General features: G+C 44.9%; 1 protein-coding gene across 1 annotated transcript; it reads right to left on the bottom strand.

Annotated features, from left to right (window-relative positions):
- Positions 1–569: 569 nt before the first annotated feature.
- MRPS27 (mitochondrial ribosomal protein S27) lies at positions 570–26,538 on the bottom strand. Its single transcript, XM_032945857.2, has 12 exons — positions 26,399–26,538; positions 22,160–22,240; positions 20,684–20,754; positions 20,531–20,589; positions 19,853–19,967; positions 14,239–14,317; positions 12,707–12,822; positions 11,919–12,021; positions 10,362–10,504; positions 7,701–7,907; positions 4,529–4,657; positions 570–859 (listed from the first exon to the last, which is right to left on the bottom strand). Exons 1-12 carry the CDS (start codon positions 26,463–26,465, stop codon positions 722–724), a joined length of 1,308 nt encoding a protein of 435 aa, XP_032801748.1. The 5' UTR covers positions 26,466–26,538; the 3' UTR covers positions 570–721.
- Positions 26,539–27,563: the final 1,025 nt, after the last annotated feature.

Below are 27,563 nucleotides of genomic sequence, written 5' to 3'. Positions count from 1 at the left end.
AGGTGGAAGACAAACGTGTACCGACGTGCTCGTCGGTACAGATGGTCTGGATCTTCAAAGGGCATTTTTCACATAATCCGTGCCCCAACAGTCATTGAAGACATCACTCGAACATCGTGAATGTTCACATAATCAAAACAGAGCACACAATTCAAAGAAGTCTTTTTTTTTATAAATCCCTTTATTGTTAAATATGGACTGGACTGTTGCCAACTGCTTTTAATTGTAGCTATATACTTGTACATCCGTGAGTGCGTATGTCGTCATATTTAAGGAATTTTCTCAGAATTCTGTTTCACCAACCACTCGCACAAGACCACAACAGCTCCGATGGAAGCCAAATGACGCTGTGATGGCTGTGCCAAAGTATATACAGCACAATTATTCATTTTCCAATGCCAAAAGCCCTCGATTTTAAAAGGATGTTGTATCTTCAACCCTCCACCTTCACAAACTCGTTGTTTTCTCTTGTGCATCATGAAAAATGTTGAAAGATTTTGACATTGGAGACAATTTATCCGTTCACCGATTCGACTTTTCATTGTCGTTTTTTTTTTTTTACGCACACGCGATTATCGACGTCCAACGTCAACACCCGGAAATCGATGGCCCTCGGCAAAGTCTCACCCCGGCTCCTCCGCTCCGACTCGAGCGCACAGAGGAAGCGCGTGGTCCTGGAAATGGCAGGGAGCGTCGCGCGTGGGCGGCGGCCGCCACATCTCTACAGCACCTGCTGCTTTGGTGGAACAAACTTAATGCTCTGCAGCTTCTCCTCCAGCAGCTGCCGCTCCCTGGCTCGCTCCTGCGCCGTGGCCTCTAGCAGCGCCAGCTCCTCCCGTTGCTTCTCCCACAAGGCCACCTGAGGACGTCGGCAAAGCATCATCGAGGCGGCTTATCTTCTCGTTCAACCCATACAACTGGGATGTTTGGTCACTGGTATCTTCCCAGCCAGCAGGTGGAATCTTACATTACCGTGGTGGAGGAGTTAGGCTCTCAATGGGACAAACGCCATTGATTTTATTGCAAAGTTCTACTGATATTACGACCCTGGACAAATGGTGGGACCGAGTCAACGCACGACCGGGATTTTAACTCCCAGCATTTCTGTTGTGATTCCAGCGCTCTAATTGCAGTGCCGACTCATGTATATAAAGATAACACCAAAAAACAAATGATGGCGAAACATCAAGGTTTAAATATTTGAGCAAAATGCACTTGTCGGGGCAGGCGATGAGGATTTCCATGAATAGGATACGGTATGCCGCCTGGTGAGATGCTACAATAACACGAGATATGAATAATTTTAATACATTTAAATATCACGCTGATGTGAATGGGGGAGTGACATCACACTGCGAGTGGGAACAGATATCAGGAAAGCAGAAATTCTGACATGCGAGAATTCAATTCCGAAATACCATAAAACATAATTGAAAAACGTTAAAAACACATTTACTAAAATGTTGCATGGTAACTGGCTTTGTTAGGCTACAGTGAATTATTAAATACATGTTTATTTTGTATCTGTTCATTTAAGAAATTCACGAGTATTATGCTTCTAAACATCTTCCAGCACTGACCACACCCGGTGGAGCAGTGGTCCGAGTGATTAGCAGCGATATCCATGTGCAAAGCAACATTGATCACGCTTTTGTTGAAGGCTCAACATAGTTGCCTAAAGTCAACACAAGACGCATCGCGCTTGCTCGTCACAGCATGGAGCCCAAATCACATTTAGACACCCGTGTGCAGTGCAGCATGTCGATGGCTTTCAGTGGGGGGGGAGATGGGGGTGGCCAAGGACTAATTTCACTCCTCTAATCACTGGTGACCAAGAGAGGCGACGTCTGGCTCCTCTAATCACTGGTGACCAAGAGAGGCGACGTCTGACTCCTCTAATCACTGGTGACCAAGAGAGGCGACGTCTGACTCCTCCAATCACTGGTGACCAAGAGAGGCGACGTCTGGCTCCTCTAATCACCGGTGACCGAGTGAGGCGACATCTGGCTCCTCTAATCACTGGTGACCAAGAGAGGCGACGTCTGGCTCCTCTAATCACTGGTGACCAAGAGAGGCGACGTCTGGCTCCTCTAATCACTGGTGATCGAGGGAGGCGACGTCTGGCTCCTCTAATCACTGTTGACCAAGAGAGGCGACGTCTGGCTCCTCTAATCACTGGTGACCAAGAGAGGCGACGTCTGACTCCTCTAATCACTGGTGACCAAGAGAGGCGACGTCTGACTCCTCTAATCACTGGTGACCGAGTGAGGCGACGTCTGACTCCTCTAATCACTGGTGACCAAGAGAGGCGACGTCTGACTCCTCTAATCACTGGTGACCGAGTGAGGCGACGTCTGGCTCCTCTAATCACTGGTGACCGAGTGAGGCGACGTCTGGCTCCTCTAATCACTGGTGACCAAGAGAGGCGACGTCTGGCTCCTCTAGTCACTGGTGACCAAGAGAGGCGACGTCTGGCTCCTCTAATCACTGGTGATCGAGTGAGGCGACGTCTGGCTCCTCTAATCACTGGTGACCAAGAGAGGAAACGTCTGGCTCCTCTAATCACTGGTGATCGAGTGAGGCGACGTCTGGCTCCTCTAATCACTGGTGACCAAGAGAGGCGACGTCTGGCTCCTCTAATCACCGGTGACCAAGAGAGGCGACGTCTGACTCCTCTAATCACTGGTGACCGAGTGAGGCGACGTCTGGCTCCTCTAATCACTGGTGACCAAGAGAGGCGACGTCTGGCTCCTCTAATCACCGGTGACCGAGTGAGGCGACGTCTGGCTCCTCTAATCACTGGTGACCAAGAGAGGCAACGTCTGGCTCCTCTAATCACTGGTGACCAAGTGAGGCGACGTCTGGCTCCTCTAATCACTGGTGACCAAGAGAGGCGACGTCTGGCTCCTCTAATCACTGGTGACCAAGAGAGGCGACGTCTGGCTCCTCTAATCACTGGTGACCGAGTGAGGTGCTTTTGACAGATTCCATTATTCGTGTTCATCTGTGCAAATAACATGTGCTATGCGTTCGCCACTGCTGCCTATGGATAAGAGGATCACTTTGCCATCCTGTCCAGATAACTGCATCGGATGAATTCTCTTATCTGCTTTAATATCCGGATATTAGGATAACATATACAGCTTCCTGTAGTAACATTTCCAGTGACTCCTCATTTACAAATGACAGGAAGAATTACCCTACTACTTCGGGATGCCTGCTCTTATCTGGAGATAAGCTCAGTTAAGAGGAAACAATTGCTGACACTTCTGAGCGACTGATCTCATTCATGGATCGTATTAATAATTTACAGCCCCTTGACAAAGCACAGCAGGGATGGACGGCCTTGCCACGCCACTTAGTCGGGATGGATTGTTTCACCAAAATTCGCCACCCTGGCGAGCGCGGGTTGGTGAACGAGAGGTGAGGAGCAATTCTGAGATGACGGCCGCCACAGCTACGAATTGAACTCGGGGAGGGTTAAGTGCAGTGCGCCAGCCACAGTACCACTGCTTGCCCCCCGTTTATCCACGGATAAACATAAATAGGAATTTGTGAGAGTGGATAACAGAAAGGGTGCGTAAGAGAGGCGTGGATGAGCAGAGCTTCACCGAGTCTTCTATAGGTGTGTACTCAACTGGGCTTTCTTAACTCAAGTGGTCGCAGCCCACCGGGGTAACGTCGTTCCACGTTTTAGCAATTTATCAACGTCCTTATACAAATTGAGTGGTTGTCAGCTCCATACACCTAACAGCAAAATATCTTCCACGAGAGATCGCCGGTTCAAACGAAAACATATCTTGTGTGCGTACGCGTGTCGCGCTACCACAACAGTGACACGCAGAGCTCAATTTAAGACCGAGATGTTACGTGCGTACACGTGTCAAATGTGACGTGCAGAGGTAATTAAAAATTCCAATTAATTTCGTGTGTACGTGTGTGTCCCAGGTGATGGAGAGGGCGCCGCTTGAGAAGCTCTCTCTACGTCCCGTGGGGAATATTGTTCCAACAACGGGGCAAGTGCAGCGTGTAAACGACGTTGTTTTTGTTTGAATGGAGAAGCTTGGAAAACATGGAAAAGCTGTACCGTGGTGGGTTGGCAATAGGTTTTCAACCTTTTATCTGGCACAAAAACTGACATCTTTATACAAGGGATCATGTTTACAATAACCACAACACAAGTAGTCAAAATGCAAACAAAAAAGACAACTCTGATAATATGCCTTTTGGCATCTTCTGGTCCAACGCCAGTGGAGACTGGGCTCTAAGAAAAGCCGTCTCGGGTGTGGACCAATCAATTTCAAGGACAGTGCATATCATTATCAGAGTTGTCTTTTTTCTTTGCATTTTGACTGCTTGTGTTATGGTTATTGCAAACATGATCCCTTGTATAAAGGTGTCAGTTTCTGTGCCAGATAAAAGGGTAAAAACCTATTACTATATCTTGCTACTGGCAAAGGAGGTCTCATAATGCTAAGAGTTTTTTTAGAATCCCATTGTAGCCCAGAGCGCGTGGGCCTGCACTCACCTGCTCTCCGAATTCTGCCACCTCCTGCCGCTCGAGTGCTGGCAGCAGCTCCTGCGCCTGAGCCAGCACCTCGTCCTTGGCAGAGCGAGACGACAGCCGCCCGCTACGCTCCAACTCCGCGCGTGCCGCCTGCTCGCGACCGCACACAAGAGTGCGCGCGCGATGGACCACATGGGTCAACTCGACATGGGCCATCGATGCCACCACACCTCCCCACACCTCGTCATTTTACTTCCTTCCATGGCATGCCCCAGCCGTTGCGCAGGCAACACCAGGCCGCAACGATCCGCGCTGACAATGTCCCCACCATCTGGATTTAGCTCTTCCCCTTGGTTGCTGATCTCCGATTGCCAACTCCAATTTTTGAATTCGGGCAAATAAATATCACTGTTGTGCACCAGTTTTGCAAAGAATTATGCTATTAAAAAAAAACCTCTGATGAGATGCAATTGGGCCTGGAGTGATACGCTGCTACCCGGTATAGAATTATCTGCACTGCACCGTAATTTATGGTTTCTCTTTTTACTTTTGAAATGCAGATTCAGCAAGAGAGCAGCACAGTTGCCGATGTGTTAACAACCCTGGAATGGCTTTATAGAAACAAGAAACATGTAATTAGTAAGTGGGGGCAGTGCAGCCTGCTTCTGATTTAATCTCATCAGTGAGATATCTGGATTTATTGTTACAAAAAACACCAGACAGTGTGTTTTTGGTGTCACTATAAGAAATGGTTATTTTGTTAGGCAGCCACAAGGCTCTGTGTGAAATTACATTATCTTCTTCGACATAATTAAAAAATAGGAGAAACTGGAAGCAGCTGTTACTTGTGCTGGTCAGAATGCTTACCAAACCAAAAATACAATGGCAGGCAAGCTTGCTTCAGCGAGGGGAAAATCATAAGCAACGTACCTCTTACATCTCCAATTATAAGTGCCAAGATTGAAAGCGCTGCGACAGCAGATGTGTCCCACTGCTCAGCAAAGATGATCGATAAGCAATAGCTATAAGATTTCGCCTCAAATTAGTCCCCCAGGAGGACTAATGGCCTGTCCTGATGCTCCCATCTTTCGGCAGAGGCACAGATGTGACTGCCTCAGTCCAGTGCCATCTGTGGGTTCACCGCATGCCTGCCCGGCTGACGCAAAGTGCCCCTATCGCACGTGGCGACGCTCTCCCGATGCGCACATCCAGTCGTAGAGAAAAACAAAAACAACACTTTGCCCTTTATTCCGAAAAAAATAGCCCGGACAGTGCGAGCGCTGGTGATAATTACAGCGGCAAAAGATATCAATGATTAGAACCGCGTGCCAAAAATGCCCCTCCGCGACCGTGCGGAAGTTTGTTTTGGTCGATTTAATTAGCTCCGAACATTTATCACACGGAGCCCGCTTTCCCGTTTGCATTGCAGCTGTCAGAGCCACTTCAAAGGCAGACAGAAATTATTTGAGAATTTAAATTTCAACTGTACGCGGCGGCCAATATTCCGGGCAAGGGGCTCCCCGTTTCCCGCGCACATTTCTAAGATTGCACCGGGGAAGGAGAATTTCAAGGGAACCAACTGCTCACGAGAGCAGATGGCGCGAGTGAAACGAAACCCGGCACCGCCCACACCTCCTCTGGGAGCTGGCAGTGGGATAATCTTGCACGTTAAGGATTACCGGGCAGGAGGGAGAAAAAAAAAACCCCCAAAAACTACTCGAGATGTATAAAATTATACGCAATTGTGCGACTGCATGGGGTTTCGCAGTTTGTGCTGCATAGCGCTCCGATGCGTTTTCGGGCTAGCACCGCGCGTCGTCCGGCGTCACACCCGACGTTTCCCTCCACGTGCCAGGGGGAGTCACTTGGTAAAGAAGCGCCCGTTATGTGGAGCGGAGCGGTAGACGGAATTCCGAACAAACATACGGTACAACCGTAAAAAATATCGGAGAGTTACAATCACGTGACTGCGTGCAAATACTTCTGCACGAGCACAATCTCTCCCTTACACTCAATTTAGGCCACCGAGCCAGTTCGCTGTGAAACTGCGCAGAAAAGCCCACGACGGTTTAAGTGATGGTGAGCGCCACCGTGCTCAGCTTGGAGATGCGGTGCTCGGTGAGGCTTTGCGGACTCAGAACGGCGCACGCGAACCTCGAGTGGCTCGGCCGTGCAGGCACTCCTCCTTCAGGGGCAGCGCCACAGACCCATCAATCATCTCCCAGGTCTGCTCTCAATTAGCGGGGGCTCTGCTGGCCGCCAGCGCTTTCCGAGCACGGGAATTATGCGGTGGACTACCGGCCATCATAAACCGAGCCGGCATCGTAAGCGGCGTTCTCATTAATCGTAAATCGCTTTGAAATGTTAAACAAACGGCACATTTTGTTTTGCCGTTACCACCGGGTCATGTTATGCTAGCTCTGATGAAGCACATATATACAGTGCTTGTATAAGCGGACAGTAATGTTGCCGTTGAAATATATAAACAAATAATAAAATAGACAATAAAACATCGCTCACTGAAGTCAACGCTGGAATTGTGTTCCACATCTGCTGCTGTGCATAACTCGTGCAGGAATACGATTCGTACTGAAAATGATCTACGTGTGAAACCCTGTGTTGTACGAACGTGTGTAACTGCATTTACGTACACATGTATGCTCGTGTATGTATGCACAACAGAGGTGCAACGATAACTTGTCGCTAATCTGTAATGATTCGATTCGAGGATTGAATACCCTTCCGAGCATCGTGGTGAACGCAGCAGCCACCAGCGGCTGCAGGAGGCGAACCCATTACTCACAACAAATCATCATCTGCCATGACCTAACGGTCGCTGGGTGAAAGCCTCCCAATTAAAGAACAAATGCAAATTTGAGATATCATATGGACTGTTGAGAAAAGTCATTGGGCTCGGGCAGGACACGTCGCTAGAAGGGATGATGGCCGGGAGTCGAGCCCAACAACGCATCGGCAGACACAGATTGTTAACGAACCCGACAGGATGTGGAGATGGAACAATAAAATAAGTTCATGTGCAGGAGCTAGAAACAAAGTACACGAATAAAAAAAACTTCGACTCTTACACTCACATATCGATGCCACTGAAATTAATCGTTACATCTCTGCTACACGCAGACACTGCTAGAACACAAACGCGAGCGTGGGAGCGTGGCGGACCAGGGGTCTGTACCTGGAATCGCTGGCGCAGGGCGGGGAGCACCGCCCTGCGCCTTTCCTCCGCTTCCCTCGCGTCCTCCGCTTCTAGCTGCGCCGGCTGTGGAACCTGCACGTCACCTCTCCCCCCCTCCTTGTCGTCGGCATCCTCTTCCTGTGCGGCGTCTGCCCCCTCCTCCGTGAGCTTCTCAAGCTCCTCTAGCACCGCTGCCATGGCCTCCACCTGATGGGAGAGCAAGCGGGTGACTCGTGTTGCATACATGTATGTTGAACTTCTGTCGCACCGTACATAGCCAACTGTGCTAATCGGACAGTGACTGAGTTTGCCAGTGTTGAGCTCAGTGACCCTCCAAAAGACAAAAATTCCCCGTTATAGCCTTAACAAACTTTTTGGGCAAGTGCTGTTAGAGAGCACCCATGAAGGCCGACACTGTGGCACACGAGGGGGTGGATGTCCAGCACCATGCCTCCCTAGTGGCGATGTTTACACACCGCATCAGGTACTCATTTGACGCCGAGTCGACCCAGGGGAGACCCAAGACCAGTTCAGATAATCGTCACTGGTGCTGGTGGCCGTGAGCGGAAAATTGAACGCGGTTCGCCAGGTTCGTAACGCAACGCGCTAACCGCTGCACCGCCGCTCCCCACATTGACCCTCCATGCACACCCGACACCTGCGTGCACCTGGGCTGTGCCACAAATACAAAGCCGCCAGCGCTCGCAGAGGGAATGCAACAACCAGGTTGTGCACCTGAATATTTTGCATTTTAGTTATCAGCACGTGGCCATTCCGCCCGGCCGAAATTATTCACCCCCACCCCCCCTTTGCGATTTCGTGTTACGATTGTGGGCCGCGATACGATTTAAGTATACGTTCTCTCTGTCGAACACCGAGTTTCACTGTTCAATTCCATTCTTGAAAATGGCAGCAATACAGTATGTTCAGGAGCTAAATGCCATTGTCGAAGTCTGCCAGGCAAGGGAAGGGCCTTCAGGAGAGAGTTCATGAAGTTTTGCCATTCTTCCTCTGTTGAATGAGCAGACTACTGTGGTTTAATTTACGGTGATGTTCCATAGTATGGGATGATGCTTGGCCACAATCGCTCTACTGTGGCTTGTCTTTAACTTTCCATTCATGAAGATGTGCGCATTGGCCTGTTGATGTTCTGATGCGGTTGATGGTTCTACCGGTGTCTTCGAGGAATGTCATGTGCATAGTTTGTCAATCCAATACTAGATAAAGCACCACCGCCTCCCCCCCCACCCCCTAATGCTGTGTTGGTCAAGGGAGTTTTTGACGATACTTCACCATGCTAGTCAGTGGGGGTTGGTGAAGGGAGGGGAACCCAGCGGTGGTTCTGATATCACTCGCCAATGATATATTAGCTGTGGCAGGGAATCAAACGCAGGTCATGAGGTTCATAACGAAGCGCGCTCACCAATGCACTACCACTTTACACGCCGCATTCATTACAATGCCAAAAAACTACCCAACATGAGACATCTGGAACCAGGGAAGTTAATCCAATATTACACGATTCTCATCTGAAGGCTGGTCTGTATTAGTGGCCTGCTGCAAATTACCATTCATTGTTCTATGTGTGGTAAATGGGATCAGTATATGATAGGAGTGGTTATACACAATTGTGTAAAATAAAGGGTTTTTTTATACATCTGAATCAAATATAACCCTTTAACTATGGCTCCTACTCAACCCAAATGTAATGTGTTGAAGCCTCCTAGGCATGTGCAATACTGCTTAGTGAAGATGAAAACAAGCAAGATGATGCACTCTCATGTATGACTTGGATAACTTGACATTCGCTTGCCAGCGATGCCTTTAAAAACAAAACACCCACTGGCACACCCCCATAAAATAGAGCACTATAAACCACTGCCATGCATGCATGATGCCGGGGTAATGATGAATTATTACAAAGTTAGGCGTGAGTAGTGCTTTGCTTTCACCATTGATTCAAAGTTTGCACTGCTTCCTTAGCTCAGTGTCCCAAGTGGGCTTACAGATACGGGTGACGCATGGACAAACGAGCTGCCCTACTAATTCAACATTCATTAAAAGGGGGGTTTGCAATGCCTGCGCTAAGTGAGGCAGAACAGCTGCTTGGATATCAAACTCTGCTCTATGGACTGATTTAATTATTAATGGCACTGGATGATGAGAGTCACCTGCACACGTTGACCCTGAGCTATGATTAAATCTTCACTTAAAGCTTTAGTGACTGCAGGAATTCATATTATTTGGGTCTTTCGGTAAAGTCACGTAGATAGGTTCAAAGAAAATAACAAAAAATAACGAAAAAATGAGGACGCAAGCGGTCGTTAACTTTGAACCTACCTACGTGACTTTACCAAAAGACCCAAAGACTATAACCTATGATTGTATGGATCTCTAGAGCGGCCAGGCATACAAACTCTATCTGTTCCAGGGGTGAGCGGGCATTTTCTGTGTCTGCGCTTCGGTTGTGTAATTCCCTAGCGTTGTAAAACACATCTTCTTCAGTCAGTTCATTCTATTCAGCTCTCCTTCTCTCTCGGCCTTGCCTGATCCTTATTCTTACAAGGCGCCTTACGTATAAATGTAAATGACTATTATCCCTCACTCGAACTTTATTTCTCATCCTACATTGTCAATTATTTATTCAAACTTTGTACGCACCGAGTCCGTCGTCAGCTGCACAGCACCGGGGCTCTGCAGAACTTTGTCCATGATGTCGATGCCCCTGTCCAGATATCCCGGGGTCCAGATGAGCGGCATGCGGGTAAACACGGCCCGCAGTCCCTTCATCAGCTCCACCTTGCCTGCCGGCCAGTAGCACAGCACCAGACGACAACAGCCGACAGTGATAAACCTTGACAAAGTGAGCTAGGATAGCCACCGATGTCACTGGAGGATTTCAAGAAAGGGCAGAATCAATGGTCTATAACGAATTTATGTTGAAAACACTGCCAATTTTCACCAGTGGGCCCTCTCTGTATGCTGGGGCTACAAACATGAAGTAAGATGATGTATGGCTTCCATCCCGACAGCTTTACTTGCATTGTAATGTCCCTGGTGTGGGAGAGAAATACACGATTGTGAACACTTGAGGTGATCTGGAAAAAGACAAATGTAGGTCATATTTTTTTTATCATTTTCTTGGAAATATTTTAAAAATATTCCGGTGCACATTTTGTATTCAAATATAATTCGTAACCATTTTTTTATTTAATAAAAAATATATTAATAACACGTTGCCAGAATGCTTTCCAAGTGGCTCTATCTTCCCTGTAATGTTGCGTTCTCTACAATTATGACAATTATCATCAATGGCGATTATTGTCTTGTGGCGTTGTATGGCAGAAAAGTTCCAACTGCACTGTGAAATGAAAACAATGCCTTTGGTGCGGTATAGAGACGGTTGACACGTAATGAAAAATGTGCACTTGTGAGATGGATGGATGGCTTGGAAGTGAAAAGGACTGAGTCGGCATTGTCAAGATTCCAGGATCGAATTTGGGCAACCATCCATGATTAAACCAGGTTCTGAAGTTTAATTAGTAGTCTCAGCCTGGTCACCAATAACTTCACAACAAAATACAAACTTCAAATTAAAGTTGGGTTTTCGCTGGAATTTTGTGTTGACCTACATGCGATAAATATCAATACAGTAGCTAGCTTGACAAAGTGCAGCGCGCCTCGTACAGACAAGGACGCCCCTTGAAAGGATCTTGAAAGTAGTTCTTTGATATCACCTTCCTTGGGCTGTTCTCTAACATGTGGTGACAGCTACGAATGCACACTGCATCCCGTGTTGTGATGCTAAAAGCACAATAAAAAAATATAATTGGGATTTTGTTTTGTTTATGTGTAGTACATGATCAGACTGGGTTTCTCAGTGGGCTATGTACTAATTTAGTCTTCGGTGCTGGGATGAGGCTGAACAGCATGTAATAATACATTTGTAAGACGGGTGTTTTACTGGTCACTTATAAGTGATGGGGCTGAGACCATGAATTTATGACACCTGAGAACAATGATGTTAAGTATGGTTAGCTGCCTAAACTAAAAAAAAACACAAACCCCACCACACCACCTGCACATCAGCAGTGCTGGTTAAGTGCTCGGACATGGCCACTGCCCCACTTAACCAAGCCAAAACAAAAACAAGCACGAGTACAAGGGGATGCCGCCCTCTAGAAATGGGGGGGGGGGGGGGGGGGCTGTGCCGGGTACCGATTTTGGCGGAGCCCATGAGCTGGGAGCTGTATCCGGCCGTGGTGTTCTGAGCCTGCCCGGCCAGGAGCAGGGCTGCACCGATGTTCCGGTCCTCTTGCCACTGTCCCGGCAGCAAGCAGACACCGAGAGCAGGACACACATGCATGCACCCAGCAGGGCACTTAGGAGGCACACTGCTCACTGGGAAGATGACCTATGCACTTTTTGCATGTATAATGAAGCACCACATGCATGTGTGCTGAACTTCTTTCGCACCGTACGTAGTCAACCGTGCTAATCTACTTCGCAAAGGAGATCTGTGATTAAAGTGTATTTTTGCCCCTTTCTAAGGAAGGTTAAAGCATTAATGAATTAGCTATGCCCATCTGTTTGTAACGTGTGGGGGAGCATGAAAACTCTCCTAATGATGATCCAATATGAACTTAAGTGTAGTATTAAATTGTGGTGCCATCCTTTAGAAAAGCAGCTGCATTGATCAAAGGGTTGCCCAAAACGAGGTGAAAGCCATCTCGTAGTGCGGCTTAATATCATTACCGCTAATTAAATCATCTCCAGGATGAATGGCTGTTGGGAATGTGATACACGAGCCGTGCAAACGCATATTTTTTCCTCGTTTCAACTATCAATTCTCCAAAATGCCGCCTCGTGCACGACATATGACGTCCGCTGCAGCTACAAGCATCGCAGTTTGAGGTCTGCATGTGGGGGGGACGTGGTTCACGTGCGCTTGATTGCCAGCTTGGCTGCCGGGGGTGAGGACGGACGGGGCGGCACTGCGGGCATACCGACACGTCGGGCTGACCACTCAAGAAGCCGTGCAGGGCGTGCAATGCCAGCAGCTGTGTGGACGTCCAGTCAAAAGCCTCCTGCAGCATCACCTCCACGGCCACCTGAGCGGCGCCTGCACCCGGCCGTCCGGGTCAATGACATCAACAACGGCCGTCATTCGCTAACACTGGGCAGCAGAGTGGCACACTGGTAACACTTGCGGCCTCACACCAAGGAGGGCCCAGGTTTGATTCCCGACTTGGGCGCTTTACTGCGCAGAGTTTGTATGCTTTCTGCCTGCTCTTGTGTGGATTCTCCAGTTTCCTTTCATAGATATATATATAAAAAAAACACAAATTGGAACTGGTATAGGCCAAACATTTAGGTGCTGAAAAATTACCTGAAAATTACTCAATTCGGATTACACTTAGGAACGTCACGGTCTACTCAAATAAGTTGGCAGGACCCTCCTGGCCTGAAAAAGTCTTGAGACTCAGGCTTTGTTGGGAAAACAAGCATAATAAAAATTACAAGTGATGGTGACATCACCACAGCACTTGTGCCAAGCTAAGTGCACTTTGAAGCCATATCAAATACTCACTGGAAGGTCACAGGACAGACCCAGGTGTGTTAGGTTAAATGACTAAGATGACCGACAGACGCACCACCTGTGTTCCCCACTGTTGGCAAAGAGGAGATCCAGCCCCTCCAGACACACAATATCCACCATTCGCCACTAAGTGGCGGTGACGTCACCACGGCGCTTATGCCAGGCTATGTGCACTTTAAGGCCACGTGAAGTGTCGAACATCCGCTGGCAGGAGGCCACGGGATAGACCCAGGTACCATGGGTTGACTGACTGGGACTCGAATGCACATATATACACACACACACATCAAGGGTGTGTTCCTTATTTGATGGTTGGAATTGTTTCTTGTTACTGAACTGTGCATACACGTGAATGTTAGCCTAATCAAATGACGTTCAGGGGTTGCTACCATGCTCCCTATTTCAAATAAGGACACCACCCTCATATATATGAACGCAGAAAGACAAGTCTGCTTTAAAGACTGGATAGACGGTGGTGCAAACTGTTAAATAAAACTTCTTTAGAGCGGTGGGGAAAGAAGAGGGTGAGGCCAGCCCCACACATTCCATTTGTCTCCTCACTGATAATATCTATGTAAGGCACTGTGCTATTTTATTATTTGGTGATAATACATTTGTATTGTGCTTGCACACTCAACACCTTCATCAATAACACTGCCTTACAGGTGACGTTTCAGGAAATGGCCCTTCTTCATTGGACATTTTAAATGATCTCAGCTTAATTAGAAACATCCAGACTGGGTTACAATAACAAACCCAATTCTGTACAAGATCACATGACAAAATTAGGAAGTTTACCTTGATCAGCCAAATTACACAGCACAAGTAACACAACTCTTGTTAGACCAGATGTTGTTTTGTTAACTAACTTCTTTAAAATGTGAATGTGCCACAGCACTGTGTGATAAACACTTCTGATCTGTCAGAGGCTTTCATTACCTTTGAAATCGTCTGCCTTGATGTATGTGTCCAGGAGGAGGTTGAACCCATAGGGGTCAGGGAAAATCCCATACTGCACCTAACATAACAGAGACGCCACACAGTGTGCACAAGGGTCAAATGTTCAAAGTCATTTCATACAAATTAAGACATTGAAAAAAATTTCAATACAAAAAAATTTAAGCCATCACAAGCACCTTTGGTTAATAAGTGCAAAGGATACACCATGCAATACCAGGTAGATTTAAAAAAAAATTAAACAGAGGGGATAATGAAATGTCTCCATTCATTATGTCGCTATGAATTTTTAACTACACATTTATTTTACTTTATAGCTAGTTGGCACAGAATTAAAGCTTTATCGGGGCCAAGTCGGAACTTTATTTTTCCTCGTATAAATAATGCCACTCAGCCGAAGTCTAACTGGGGCCCACTGCTGTGCTGCATGGGCTCATTATGCAGAGGTGCACAGACGGGTCAAAAAACTTACAAAGCCAATACCTCAGCGCAGCATGAGGCACTGCATTAAGCATGGCTCAGCACTACAGGCTAAGATGCCTTATTCCCAATAATGCACTTTACGATGCATTAAACGATTAGATACTAAGGGATTACCAATTATACAATTCCATTTATAGTAACAGTACCTGGTCAGGTCATAAGATCATCGTTTAGTAGACAAGCCCACAATAATATCCTTTTGGCCGGAAAATATAATTGAGTCTAAAGAGCGTTTTTCAGGAGGGTCCTGGATTAGGATAGATGGCACATTTCTTCATGAATATTGTTCATGTGTGTTGTAGAATATCTACAACACACATACAAAGGAAGACCATTTTCATTCATTCTGTGTGAAATTCCCACCGACACAAAGCACACGCCTGTGAATGTGACATGCTCATTATGAGAAAAAATGCTGTTCTGCGAACCACCCATCTTATATCTACTGCACAAATTTATTTATGCAAATTCCCAGCTTCATGGTGTAATGGGAAATAGCTGGATTAACAATTCCCAAGTTGGACATTTTGCACAAGATGAGATGTGAACAATCCACTCACCTTGCCTACAAAGCAAAAGTTTGCAGGCTTTTGTCACCTATAGCCGTCATTTATGTATTATTTTATCATTTACAGGTTTTTGTTAATCCACTGCCAGATGAAAACCTCCTCATGCCATGTCGATCATGGATTTTTTTTTACCATACTTCACCATACGCTGAGTGCAGGTTGGTGAACAGAGGGATACAGGATTGGTTGAGATATCACTCACCACTGATATTATAGCTGTGACTGGGAATAAAACTCAGGCCACTATATATTTATAGCACAAGTACATGAACCCCTGCGCAACAATTGCCCAATACAACTGTCAAAAAACCTTGCGATAAAAGGACTACATAATTTGTAGTACATACAGGTGCATGCCAAATTTACACACACACATACTTCCACTCACACAAACATGGCCAGGATGTACATGATTAAAACACAATAAAACTAACATTTATAATACAGTTTTATTCGCATTTGACACTCAAGCCAAGATTGGAGCTAATGGAATTATGGATAATTCGACGCATGTTTTTTTTACCAAAATGCCACATTTCATGTCCAATATCCGAACAAAATGTCAGCACAAGTCCTTAAGCACTCCCAAGTGCTCCAACGGGCATTACGTTACAGATTATACTTCACGGAAAATTCCAAACTCTGTTGCCATATAAAAAGTTTGGACTTGGTCCAACAATAATTTCAGTGAGCTCTGAAACTCTGCTGACATTAAACCGACCACCTCAACACGTCCATGTGCTTGGACTGTGACATGTGAGACGCAAAAGGAGCGCACCGTGTGTTACGACCGTATACCAGACAACTGTCCCCGTGCTCATCATGCACAGCCCGACCTACTCATGCACGTGCAACCACTCGGGCGGTGACATGGCCAAGCGGTCGTGCATTTTCTGCCTCTTGCAGGGGTTCATGGTTCGAATCCAGGGGCCGCCCCGATTAATACTCCATGTGAAAGAACCGTAAAAATAAGCGCCATCTGCTGCACGGTGGACGTTCAAGATCCCCGTAACGTCGATCGCAATAGTAAATCGTTGTGTGTCGGCGTCATTGTCCACATTTGCCAAAATTATCAATTTTGCCGGAAATTAGTCAACTGAAATATACAGAGCAATCATCACACTCAACTGCCAAAACTTGGCAAGACCCTCCATAAAGAGTAATGGGAATCAGTGATGTCTTCCTGGATAAACAAGCGTAATAATAATAAAAGGTCAATAGGTCAGCCCAGCTAATTCCAGAGATGCCACCATACCTTGTAGTTAACTGTTCTAGGAAATGCTCGAGTGATTGCATGGTCACTTTTTAAGCTCTAAGATCCCGTGTCCCACTGGCTGGTTTTATGCATCTCTCTCCATGTACCACTAGTCCTGGTAACCTGTCCTCTATTTTGCACATGCACCTCAGCCATCGCAAACCCCTCTTCCTTCCCGATAAAACCTATAGCACTTTCTTGCCAAAATATAACTCAAACTTCCCAGTTGCTTACCCTACCATGTGTGAAATTCCAAGCTTCATTCCTATGTACCTGTATTCAAATGTCAGGTTATTTTCTAATTTCTTTGCTAAAGTCCAGCCCTTTAACTTCCACAGACGTGACTCCTGTCTCAACACTTTACATTTTAACATGTAAGTTGACCTCTACATCATTTCAGAGTGGTTTACGTAGTCCCTCATAATCCCATCTGACTACATAACCTTACACTGACACAAAACAGCTTGAACACACTGCAAAATGCATGCCTCAACGAAGTGATATTAACAATGACTCAGCTCAACAGACATATTCTCAACTGAGGTCTTAACATTTTTTTTTATTTTGCCGACTTTGGCATTGTCAACTTCGATCCAGCGGCACGAACTTGGGCTCAGGAAAAGTCTGTGCTGCCAAGTGAGATATCAACTGTCATTGCAGCAAAATAATGCAGAGGCGACAGTAGAGCAAGTAGGTTACATATATATGCACCATCTGAGTGTTACCCTGGTGCAAAAGTGAGCTTCCTATGCATACTCGGTTTTCCTCCCACGTGTTAAAGTACTTTTTTGTTAATATCAGGCCAAAAGTGTCAAGCCATTCAAGCTTTTCAGGTAAAAAAAATATATTTTCCAGACCTGGGTTAAATTTTTTACGCGTCATTTTAATGGATTGCAATGAAGATGTAGTTGTAATTTCATCAAACAATCCTGCTGTAATTATAATTCTAAAATATATATTTAACCACGTAAAGCAGACTGAGCTACATATAGCTCTTTTTCAGAAGTGACCAGGTCACAAATGATAGCTCAACAAAGTAGGCTTATCACGTGGAAATGTATAACAGCCAAATACTCTAAACGTGTTCATTGTAAATGAAACCAGGTCTGCTTTGTTCACAGACAGTTCTGCAGCTTGAATATTTCTATTTTAATGCTATAAGGCAAAAGCATTATCCACAATTTATTGCAAAATTATCCTAACAGTACACACTAGCACATGGCATTAACAAAAAAATTGCATAACGGTTAAATCCTTCATGGCTGAAAGTTACACCCATATGCATAATTAATTTATCATCTAATTAAAGCCCTGACCTTCCTTGTACATGTTTTTGCTTTGCAGTGACCGATTCCATCAATACAACATTCAATGTTTCACTGTTCTCGCCTGTGCTTCGATTGGGGCCACTATTGAAGTTCCATCACGAGGGTACCAACATCAGGAGGTGAAAAAAGCTAAAACTGCCTTGGGGTAATATGCAGGTCTAAAAGGGAACCATTTAATCGAGGCACCATAACTCTAATGGATCAATGAGTCCATAAGCTGTACAAACGCACTGCCCTACAAACTCTGGTTATATAATCCTGGTTGAGAGGCTGCTATTACCAGGCCACACTAAACCACGATATCAGAGCCCATTTACGGAATGCACGCTGCTCACAATGCTTTAACACTAATGCTTGTTCTCACGCACACAGAGATATGAACACCAACGCAACCACTAATGCATCTTGTATGTGGAATAGGAGACCACACTATAAAAAAGCACGAAAACAAAGATAACCTTAAATGTTCCACACCAAAAGTAATCATTCAAAAGTGGCAGCCAGGCAGCATCAGCCGAGCGGTGCACATTGAAGCTGATCTAGCCGGCTGTTCGTGAAGGGCTGGCACTCACGTAAATAGGCGCTGTGTATGGGAGTGTCCCTTAGTGTAGAGAAAAAAACAATCTACCTGTGTGTTTAAAACAGCGATATCAGCAGGGTTGGTAAGAATCACCTGTAAAGGATGCCAACAGAATATCTGGATGTTGACAACTCTGTAATGTTGATATTTCTCAGCTTTTGATATTAATTAATATTGCATATATACATAGCACTAGAATAAACAGTGCAATTAATAATAATGTAAAGCCCTTTGCCAATCCACTGTTGGATGAAGCCCTCCTCACACCATGCCAGTCATGGGGGTTATTTGACCAGGACAGGACGTATTCAGATATCACTCACCACTGCCTTTAGTCATGGCCAGGTAGCAGGGGTTTAAAGCAAAGTGCACTAAACAGTGCACTGTAATGCACTAAACGCTGTGCCACTGCTGTATACAAATTATACTGCAAGCAACATTAGCATGCACATTAAAGACTAGGTAAAACAAACTCGAAATTGTTTAATGCTCAGCCAATGAATGCCCTGAACTTGCCATGGGACAATAAATGTTCATTATTTATATCTTGAAAGCCAGACTGAAAATTATTACTTTGGGGTTTGCAATTAATCGTTTTATATTTGGGCCATCACATAAAAACACATTCCTTTGAATGATGTTGCATGCTTCATCTAAGTAATCATCTTTTAACAACCACCCATCCGATATCTACCACACAAATGTGTTCATGCAAATTCCCAGGTTCATGATATACTGGGCAAGTCTAACATTACTGCTGGTATTCCTCCGTCCATACTTTGATCGTGAGTGCAACATTTGTACTGGAGTGCATGTGGTACTGTTCTGAATTGCAAAAAACGTCCAAGTCAGTGACAAAATAATAAATGGACAAGGGCCTTGATAATATAGTTCTGAAACACATTTGTCTACAAGGCCCACAGGTTGCATTATATTAAGTTATATTGGTTTGTTACACCAAGGCGATTGCAGATGTGCATGTTTAACTATTGTCTCCAGCTCCCAACTCTCTGTGTTTATCTCCCATTCACCTCACTAATCTTCATCTCTTGCCTCCAGGTCTCTCACCTCCATATTTTGTCGACATCTCTTTTGTGTCAATATCTCATTGTGTCTCTGGGGGGGGGGGGTGATATCTCTTGGGAGTGTCATTAATTGGACATAAAATTCCGAGAGCCTTCGTGGGCCAACTCTGGCCCACTGGTAACCACAGTTACAGAACGCTCTGTATATTATTATAATACAGTATAGCATTGTGTTATAGAGCATTGTGTATTTTTGTACGTGTTGAGATGCGCTCGATGCATTTCAGAGTTTCTTTATACATTCTAAATGTATTGTACAAGGATAAGAAACATGAGCCTGTGAAACAAGCTACTACCTTGTTCTGAATCGTGTACAGCGCCTTGTCCTTGGCTCCGTACTGGAGGCACTTGCGCAGCCAGTTGTGAATTGTCCATTCCCGAAGACACAAAGAGTTCTCGCTGTGCCGAAACCTGCGGAACATCACGCCGCTGCTCGCAAATTCTCGACAGACCATTTTTTTTCGTCAAATAAAATGCAATACTGTAGCCTCTAGCATTGAGAATGACAGAATATAGATTGCTAAGCTCAGGTGAACAGGGCCTGTTTGTAAACATGCATCATTTTGAGTTGTAATAGTAATTTACAGCGCTTTTTCAATCGACTGCTGCCGCGTCTGTCGTGGGGTTCTTTCACCATATTCACAATGCTGGTTAGTGCAGGTTGGGAAGAGTTCCCAGGACCAATTCTGATATAAATCACGATTAATATTAGCCATGGGGCATGGCCAGTTGGTTCACAGTGATTTGCAATGTGTGAACCAAAGTGTAACTGATCCACTCAGAGCTGTAATATGTAGAGAATACCTTTTGAAAAAAAATGAATAATTGAAATCAAATCTAAAAAAATTAAGGTCATGAAGTTGCCATGTGCTAATTTTCCCCATCAAGTACCACCACACATCCTGAAGCAGCTTAAAACTACTGTGTGTGTGACATTTGCATCTGTATACTCTGGTGAAGGTAACAGCTCGTACTTGTACAGGTAGTATTCCGCCTGATCCACTTCCTCACGTGATGAAATGTTGTCAACAAACTGCAATGCAAATTGCAAACAAGTCACACAACCTGTACAGGAGGACATTCAAAGTGGTGCTTGGTAGTGTAAAGCTTTCTGTAGCAGAATGTACCCTTGCAATACTTAGGGAGCTGACAGGCAACTTTGAGTCATGGAGTCCATCCATCAGCTTGGCCAGCTTCACTGAAATGATGCCAAAGAGAAGTTGCACAACAGAAATTAATTACTGTGGCCAAAACATTATAAAACTCACTCACGCACAAGCATGAATGTGATCAGGAGTTGAACTAATCCCCAGGTTTCACATGGCCAGCTTCCGGCACCAGATTTCTGTGGCTATTGTGGCTCACCGAATAAATTGTGAGACCCATGCATATTTAACATGTATGCGCAAATTAATTATGCACGGCCATCACCAGTGCCTCTTGGCAAAATCTAGTACAGGCAGCCCAGTGCACCAACATGCAAGCTAATTCAGTATTGATTTTGATGTCCAAAACTTCCGTGGAATATTCTACAAAGTAATACTTATTTAATGCCTGAAGTTGGTCAATAGTGCAGATATATTTTGAACTGTGTAGAAATCGTAATACGACAAAATCATCTCTTTTGCTGCATTATAAATCCATAAAGTTGTAACTGAGAAAGTATTGTGGTTAATGCAGACATGATTCCTTATAAAAGGTTTCAGTTTGATGTTTTAACATATATTTTATATATGTTTTAACATATATGTTTTAACATATATTTTTATATTTTAACATATGTAACCTGTTTTGTTGCCAGAAAAAAGAGGAAAACCTATTCTCATATTTTGGTACTGGCAAGGGAGGTCCCATGATGTAGCTGCTCACCCCAAGCTCTCATTACTGATAGTGCATTGTCTTTGTGCTGTATGTCTTTTGGCGTCCTCTGGTCTAACACCGTTTTGAGACGAGGCTCAAAAGAAAGCTGTCTCTGGTGTGGACCAATCAGTTTCAAAGACAATGCATATATTATCAGAGTATGTTTTTTTTTGCATTCTGACCACAAGTATTGTGGTTAATGCAGACACGATTCCTTGTAAAAGGTTTCAGTTTTGTTGCCAGAAAAAAGGGGAAACCCCTATTATTATCTCAACACCTGTTTTGTTTCCAGAAAAAAGGGGAAAACCTCTTCTCATAACTGAGAAAAGTTCCATGCCATTATGCAGAATTTGATGTCCATGTAAATGTATTACGATGTTGCAGAAAGCAGTTTATTCGCTGTAACCTGGCTATTGTGTTAATAAAAACTAGGCGCAATCATCCACTTCACAGTTGACGTCTGAGCTCACATGACGTCAATCGCAAGAGTGGACCATTGTGTGCCAGCATCACGGTCCAAATTTTAAAACATTATTCGCAAATTACTCAATTGGAATAAACATATCAACCATAACCCCACGACCGTGAAAACTTAGCAGGACCCTCCTGAAAAAGTCATGAAACGCAGTGAGGCATCCTCGGTAAAAAAAAATAGCATGATAATAAGAAAAATGTCCTCAGTCGCTCTATTGCTACAGTCATCCTCTACTGCTGTGTGTATTGGGCTGTGAGAGCAGCCAGACCTAGGCTTTGTGGCTCTGGCTTGCGAGTCTCCTCCCATCGTGCCGGGTCCGTGTAGGCAGCTGACAGGAGCGTCCGCCGCGCTGCAGGGCAACACCAAAAGCAATTTTTAGCCTGTGGCACTGAAGATTTTCCTTAATTCACGAACAACTATCCTCAGAAAAGTCTTCAGCGCCATCCCACAAAGGGTCGCCCACCTATGATGTACAAAACAACCAGGACATATCATGGAAAAAATAATATCTCACAAGACCAGAAGAGGGGAGAACTACATGCAAATGCATTGTCACGAGTGCTGCATTTTCGGCAACTGCCAAAAAACCAGACTGTTAATATGCCATGAAGGTAGACTTCCCGATTTCCCGTGAGAGAGAACGATCCTGAGAAAAGCAGGGAAGGGGCAACTGTGACCACATACACAGGAAGGCGACCGTGGACACAGGGACTCGTTATTGTGCTGCTTTTTGTTACACGTAGGTACCTACGTGACTTTACCGAATAAAACCAAAGAGTGTGAATCCTTGCAGTCACGAAAGCTTCAAATCTGCTTTTTGTTCTTGAGTAAAAAAAAGAGATACATTTTCAAGACATCAATAGAATGGCGATGGTGATGATGAAAATAAATATATTTTCATGTATCGATAGTAGAAACATGATTTGAAAACGACTGGAATTGAGCCATACGCCTACTAATTACTCGACTAAAATTTATTTTGCCCACGCTACAGATCAGGTTATGCTTCCTCGAAAAACAAACCTGCACGTACGAGAGGATTTTTACAAATATTTGTCTTGTACTACCGGCAGTGGAATGAAACAATTTTCAATAAAGAAATATTGGTATGATGATGGTATATGTCTTTCGTTTACTTGTCAATGAATTGTATATATTTGTTAAGGACATTAGATTAAAACTGTCATGTATATTGTATATGCAATCCAAATGAGTTTACAGTATATATTATTTTAATTGAAACATGACAAAATCAAGTGTGGCTTTGATGTAATCAGGTAATGAGATGTAACACTTCGCAACCTCTAAAATGTAACTTCCATTAGCGGCTGCTCGTAGTATTCTGGCAGGCTGTGGTAGGGTATTTCAATTGGGTATATTTAAGGTATTCAGGTGAACGTAATACGCCAAGAAGTACCTGACCTGCAGATGGTCTCTGCACAATCCAGCTGTAGCAAGAAATTGCACTGTATAAAGGTGCGAGCAGATTAAATTGTCTTCATTGCAACATTATTTGATTGAATTCTTGCAACGTTTTTCAATCATATCGTTGCAATAACAATGATTAATTACCAATACGTCGCACGCAATAACCTCACCTCTAGCATGAAAACACATGGCGCAGTCCTTTAATATTTAAAAAGCAGTTCACATCGACCTTGGGAGTTATTGGAGCTACCAAATTTGCGAGAATCGTATAAAAGTAATATTAAAAAAACACTTTTTTTAATCCACGCTTTAATGAAATGTACAGGAAGAACTCCACGACTCCAGGAAGTGGCCCCGAAGCTTTCCACAACGTAAGAGACTGTGGTGATTTACAGCCAACGTGAGTTGAGCGTGGACAATTAGACCCAAGCCGAAACATAACATAGAAAAAAGATTGCTTGAAAATATTTATATTTTTAATTTTTAATGATAGAATATAGCATTGTCATCATTATGACATGCGTATACCAAGTTTGCAGTCGATACCACATTGGGAAGTGGGTTAAAATTGAGTTACAAGATTTGACGATACGACAAGACAGAGTTGAGGATACGACAGAGTGAGTTAAATAAAAGCGTGTAATGTAATAAAAAATCAAGCTAATGGGCCTCATCGTGTTATCGTGGTGCCTCCACATATATGGTTTCCAGAGGTAGATTTTGCAGGAATGGGCATTTGACTGCAGTACTGTATACATTACTGCATTGCAGTATACAGTACTTTGCTCATGAGCCATAATGACAAACGAAGACCATATATGTTTACCGCTACCATTAACTGTCATTCGGTTACATTTGCTCAAATTTATTTTATATGGTGACCTAAGACAGAGGACCAAAATGTACTTCACGAATTGCTGATGGTTCTGGCATATACACTGGATATCTGTGAAAGAGACTTTCACAGCTCTTTGGAATCCTCCGGTATAAATATTCTGATATGCAGAGGTTGTGTGCTTTCAATACGTATTTTTGCTTGAAAGTTGCCACAATGGAAAAGATGATTCTGGAATTGAAACGTCACAAAGAATCTCAACTCTAGGAATCTACGCCTCACAGGCGGAGACCGAGCTCCACGTGGTGGAGGTGCAAATTCAACGCTTGCTTCTCTTTTTGAGATTAAAGGCTCAAAGAGAAGCCTCGAATGGCGCCCGTCACTGAACAGCGCAAAAATTCATGTTTTGCACCGACACCGCAACAATTTAGACCAAGCTGAACGGAAAGGCTGACTGACAGTGGCTCTGACGGAAGACCTGTCATGACCGCGAGCTCACCCGATCACACGTGGTTCTGAGTGGAATACAAACACGGCGGGCAAACATTTAAAGTGGTGACGCAAACACAAACCGGAGAGCTATTCTCGGGTAGCTGTACAGCTAGTCTCATTTTATATGGTTGTACATTACAAGATTGTAGCGTCTGTAGTTCTTGTGATACGTTTAAAGTTCTAGTCGAACGCGTCATTTTGTGTTAAGGGGCCGTCCATAAATGACGTCACGCGATTTTGGACGATTTTTGACCCCCACCCCCCCTCCTCGTCACACGGCGTCACAAAAAGTCAGACCCCCCCTCGAATATGACGTCACAAAGCTCTGCCCCCCCCAAAAAAATAATAATTTCCATTTTGAAAATAAAACATGCTTCAAATTGCTTAGACATTGTCATTGTAGTGCGTTGTTAATGTGGCGCTGCTCTCCGATGTTGTAGGAGTGTTGTTATAACAATTCTATATTAATTTAAATTTGCGCATTTTGACGTGACGTCACATTTCTCAAACCCCCCCCCCCCTCGTCACACATCGTCACAATTGTCTGACCCCCCCCCCCCAGGTGCGTGACGTCATTTATGGACGGCCCCTAACTTCTTTCGCACTGTACGTACTGCAGTCGAGTGCCATCAACGTTGCATTGCTGTAATGTTAATACTGTACATATCAATGACGGCACAACTCTATAGTAGAGCGCACGATCATCACAAGCCAACGTAAATCCACTGCTGGATGAAGGTCTTCCCCTAACCGTCGTAATTTTATCACGCTCATCCGCTGCCATAATCGACCTAGCACCTGCACATCAACTCCCTACTTCACCGCTCAGTCTCCTTCAGTGGATGTGCTCGGTCGCCTTCCGTCCCTTTGAATTGGAAGGGGACTTTCAAGTCCTGCTTTGCCATGAACCAAACCTTAAAACTCGGGTGGTACAGTACGGGAAAACGATGCTTGACACTTTTTTTTCCAGACCAAATCCAAATACGTTTCTCAAGTCAAGCCTAGGTCTGTCGCAACTGTGCAATGCGCTGTAATACGAGTTCAACACAATACCAGATCTCGGTACAAAACAAAACCCGTGCCATCTGCACAAAGACGGCACATTCACAAGCAGCCCAAACTGTAATAGCCGCTCTACTCTTTGGTTCTATTCGGTAAAGTCACGTAGGTAAAAATAAAATAACAAAAATCACGACGTTTCGGCCACAACACAAGTGGCCTTCATCAGGTGAAGGGACTGGACTGTCCAGAGGACACCTGATGAAGGCCACTTGTGTTGTGGCCGAAACGTCGTGAATTTTTTATTTAATTTTACCTACGTGACTTTACCGAATAGAACCAAAGAGTATGGATCCTTGCAGTCACGAAAGCTTCAAATCTGGAAATGTAATAGCCGCTGTCTAACACGGACAGGTGGCAACATGTAACGACGCAAAGGGCCCTACAACACAAAACACCTTGAAGCCATCACAGCGATACAACTCCGCTGCTCCAGACGCGGCTGTCTGTCTTGCCCGCCTGACCGTGAAATCGTCAAGTCGTTGCTTGGCGTCGACTACATCAGCCATACTCGCGAAAGAAGACGCCTCAATGGGAAAATACAGCGTGTAGGCGGGCAAGCGGGCGGGCGGGTGTGTAAGCAGCTCGACACAAGGCTGTGCGTGGTTATAGCGCCGCGTGTTTAGACGTGCACAGAGGAGGAGGAGGGTGACGATGATGAGTGAGGAGGAGGAGGGGAAGCGCCGAGCTTACGCAGAGAGACTGCGCGCCGCGCCGCGAGCACGAGCAGACAGCGCCGTCCCGCTGTGGGGGCCGCCATCTTGACGGGACACAAACTCCACGCGTCGCCCGGGGGTCGAACAGGTCAGCCAATCGAGGGTGGGGGGGGGCGAGGTACGCGCGTCACGTGCGCGGCGCGAGGCCAATGAGGGAGCGGCGAGGTTTGAGTGGCGGGCCGAGAAGGGAGGTGTGTTGGGAGGCGAGTGACGTCACACAGATTGTCGGGCGGTGGGGCGGTGATTGACGTCACACAGATTGGGGGGTGGGGGGGGGCGGCGATTGACGTCACACAGCTGGGGAGGGTCAGAATCAGAATCTTGATCTTTAGACTGCAGGAATCCGATGAGCTGTGAAGCTCTTTTTCCACGTCAACGATTACATATTTTTATTTTAAGGCAGTGTTTTTGACGAACAGGTTTTTTTTTTATTAACGGAGTAGTGACGTGCAGTAACAAGTTAGCTCGACAATAACATCCAATTTGTCAACCACAACAAACAAACAAAAAAACAAAAACACCAACAAGAAAACATCTTAAAGTGACTATGTGAGTGTGCAAACAGAAAATCCATGAAAAACAGCAAAAATATTCCTGAAAAAAAGCACCGTACACCAACGCTGTGTGCAAAAAAAATCCCAGTGGGATGCAAGTCAAGCAACAACAACCACAAGAAAACTTAGATTTAAGCCATCAGTAAAACACACATGTCCAAACCAAAAAAACATTTCGAAATCACCAAAAAATAAAGCCATAATTGCAACGTAACAGCGATCACAGGGACTGTGACCGAATTTTTACAATAAACTACACAAATAACATGTAACACCAAATCCTAGAGCCATAGCTGGCTGCATGAGTTACTCCACAACAACAGAAGCCTTTCGCGGTTATCAGGAACCCATTTACACGTACTGTCTTATTTTTTTTCAATATACATATAGTTTCGGCGATCTGTGCCTAACGCCTGACACCGTATGCTGTGTGTAACGCTGGGTAGGCTACGTGGAATTTAATGCAATTACAAATAAATCATGAAAGGCGTATTAAAATTGTAACGAATGATTAGTTTCTACATCATAAGACCTCCTTTGCCAGTACCAAAATATAATAATATGTTTTTTTCCCCTTTTTTTCTGGCA

Source organism: Petromyzon marinus, chromosome 1 (assembly GCF_048934315.1).
Source record: "Petromyzon marinus isolate PM22_M1 ecotype Great Lakes invasive population chromosome 1, UKy_Petmar_22M1.pri1.0, whole genome shotgun sequence".
Lineage (NCBI taxonomy): Eukaryota > Metazoa > Chordata > Hyperoartia > Petromyzontiformes > Petromyzontidae > Petromyzon > Petromyzon marinus.
This window is presented reverse-complemented; position numbering and strand designations above follow the sequence as displayed.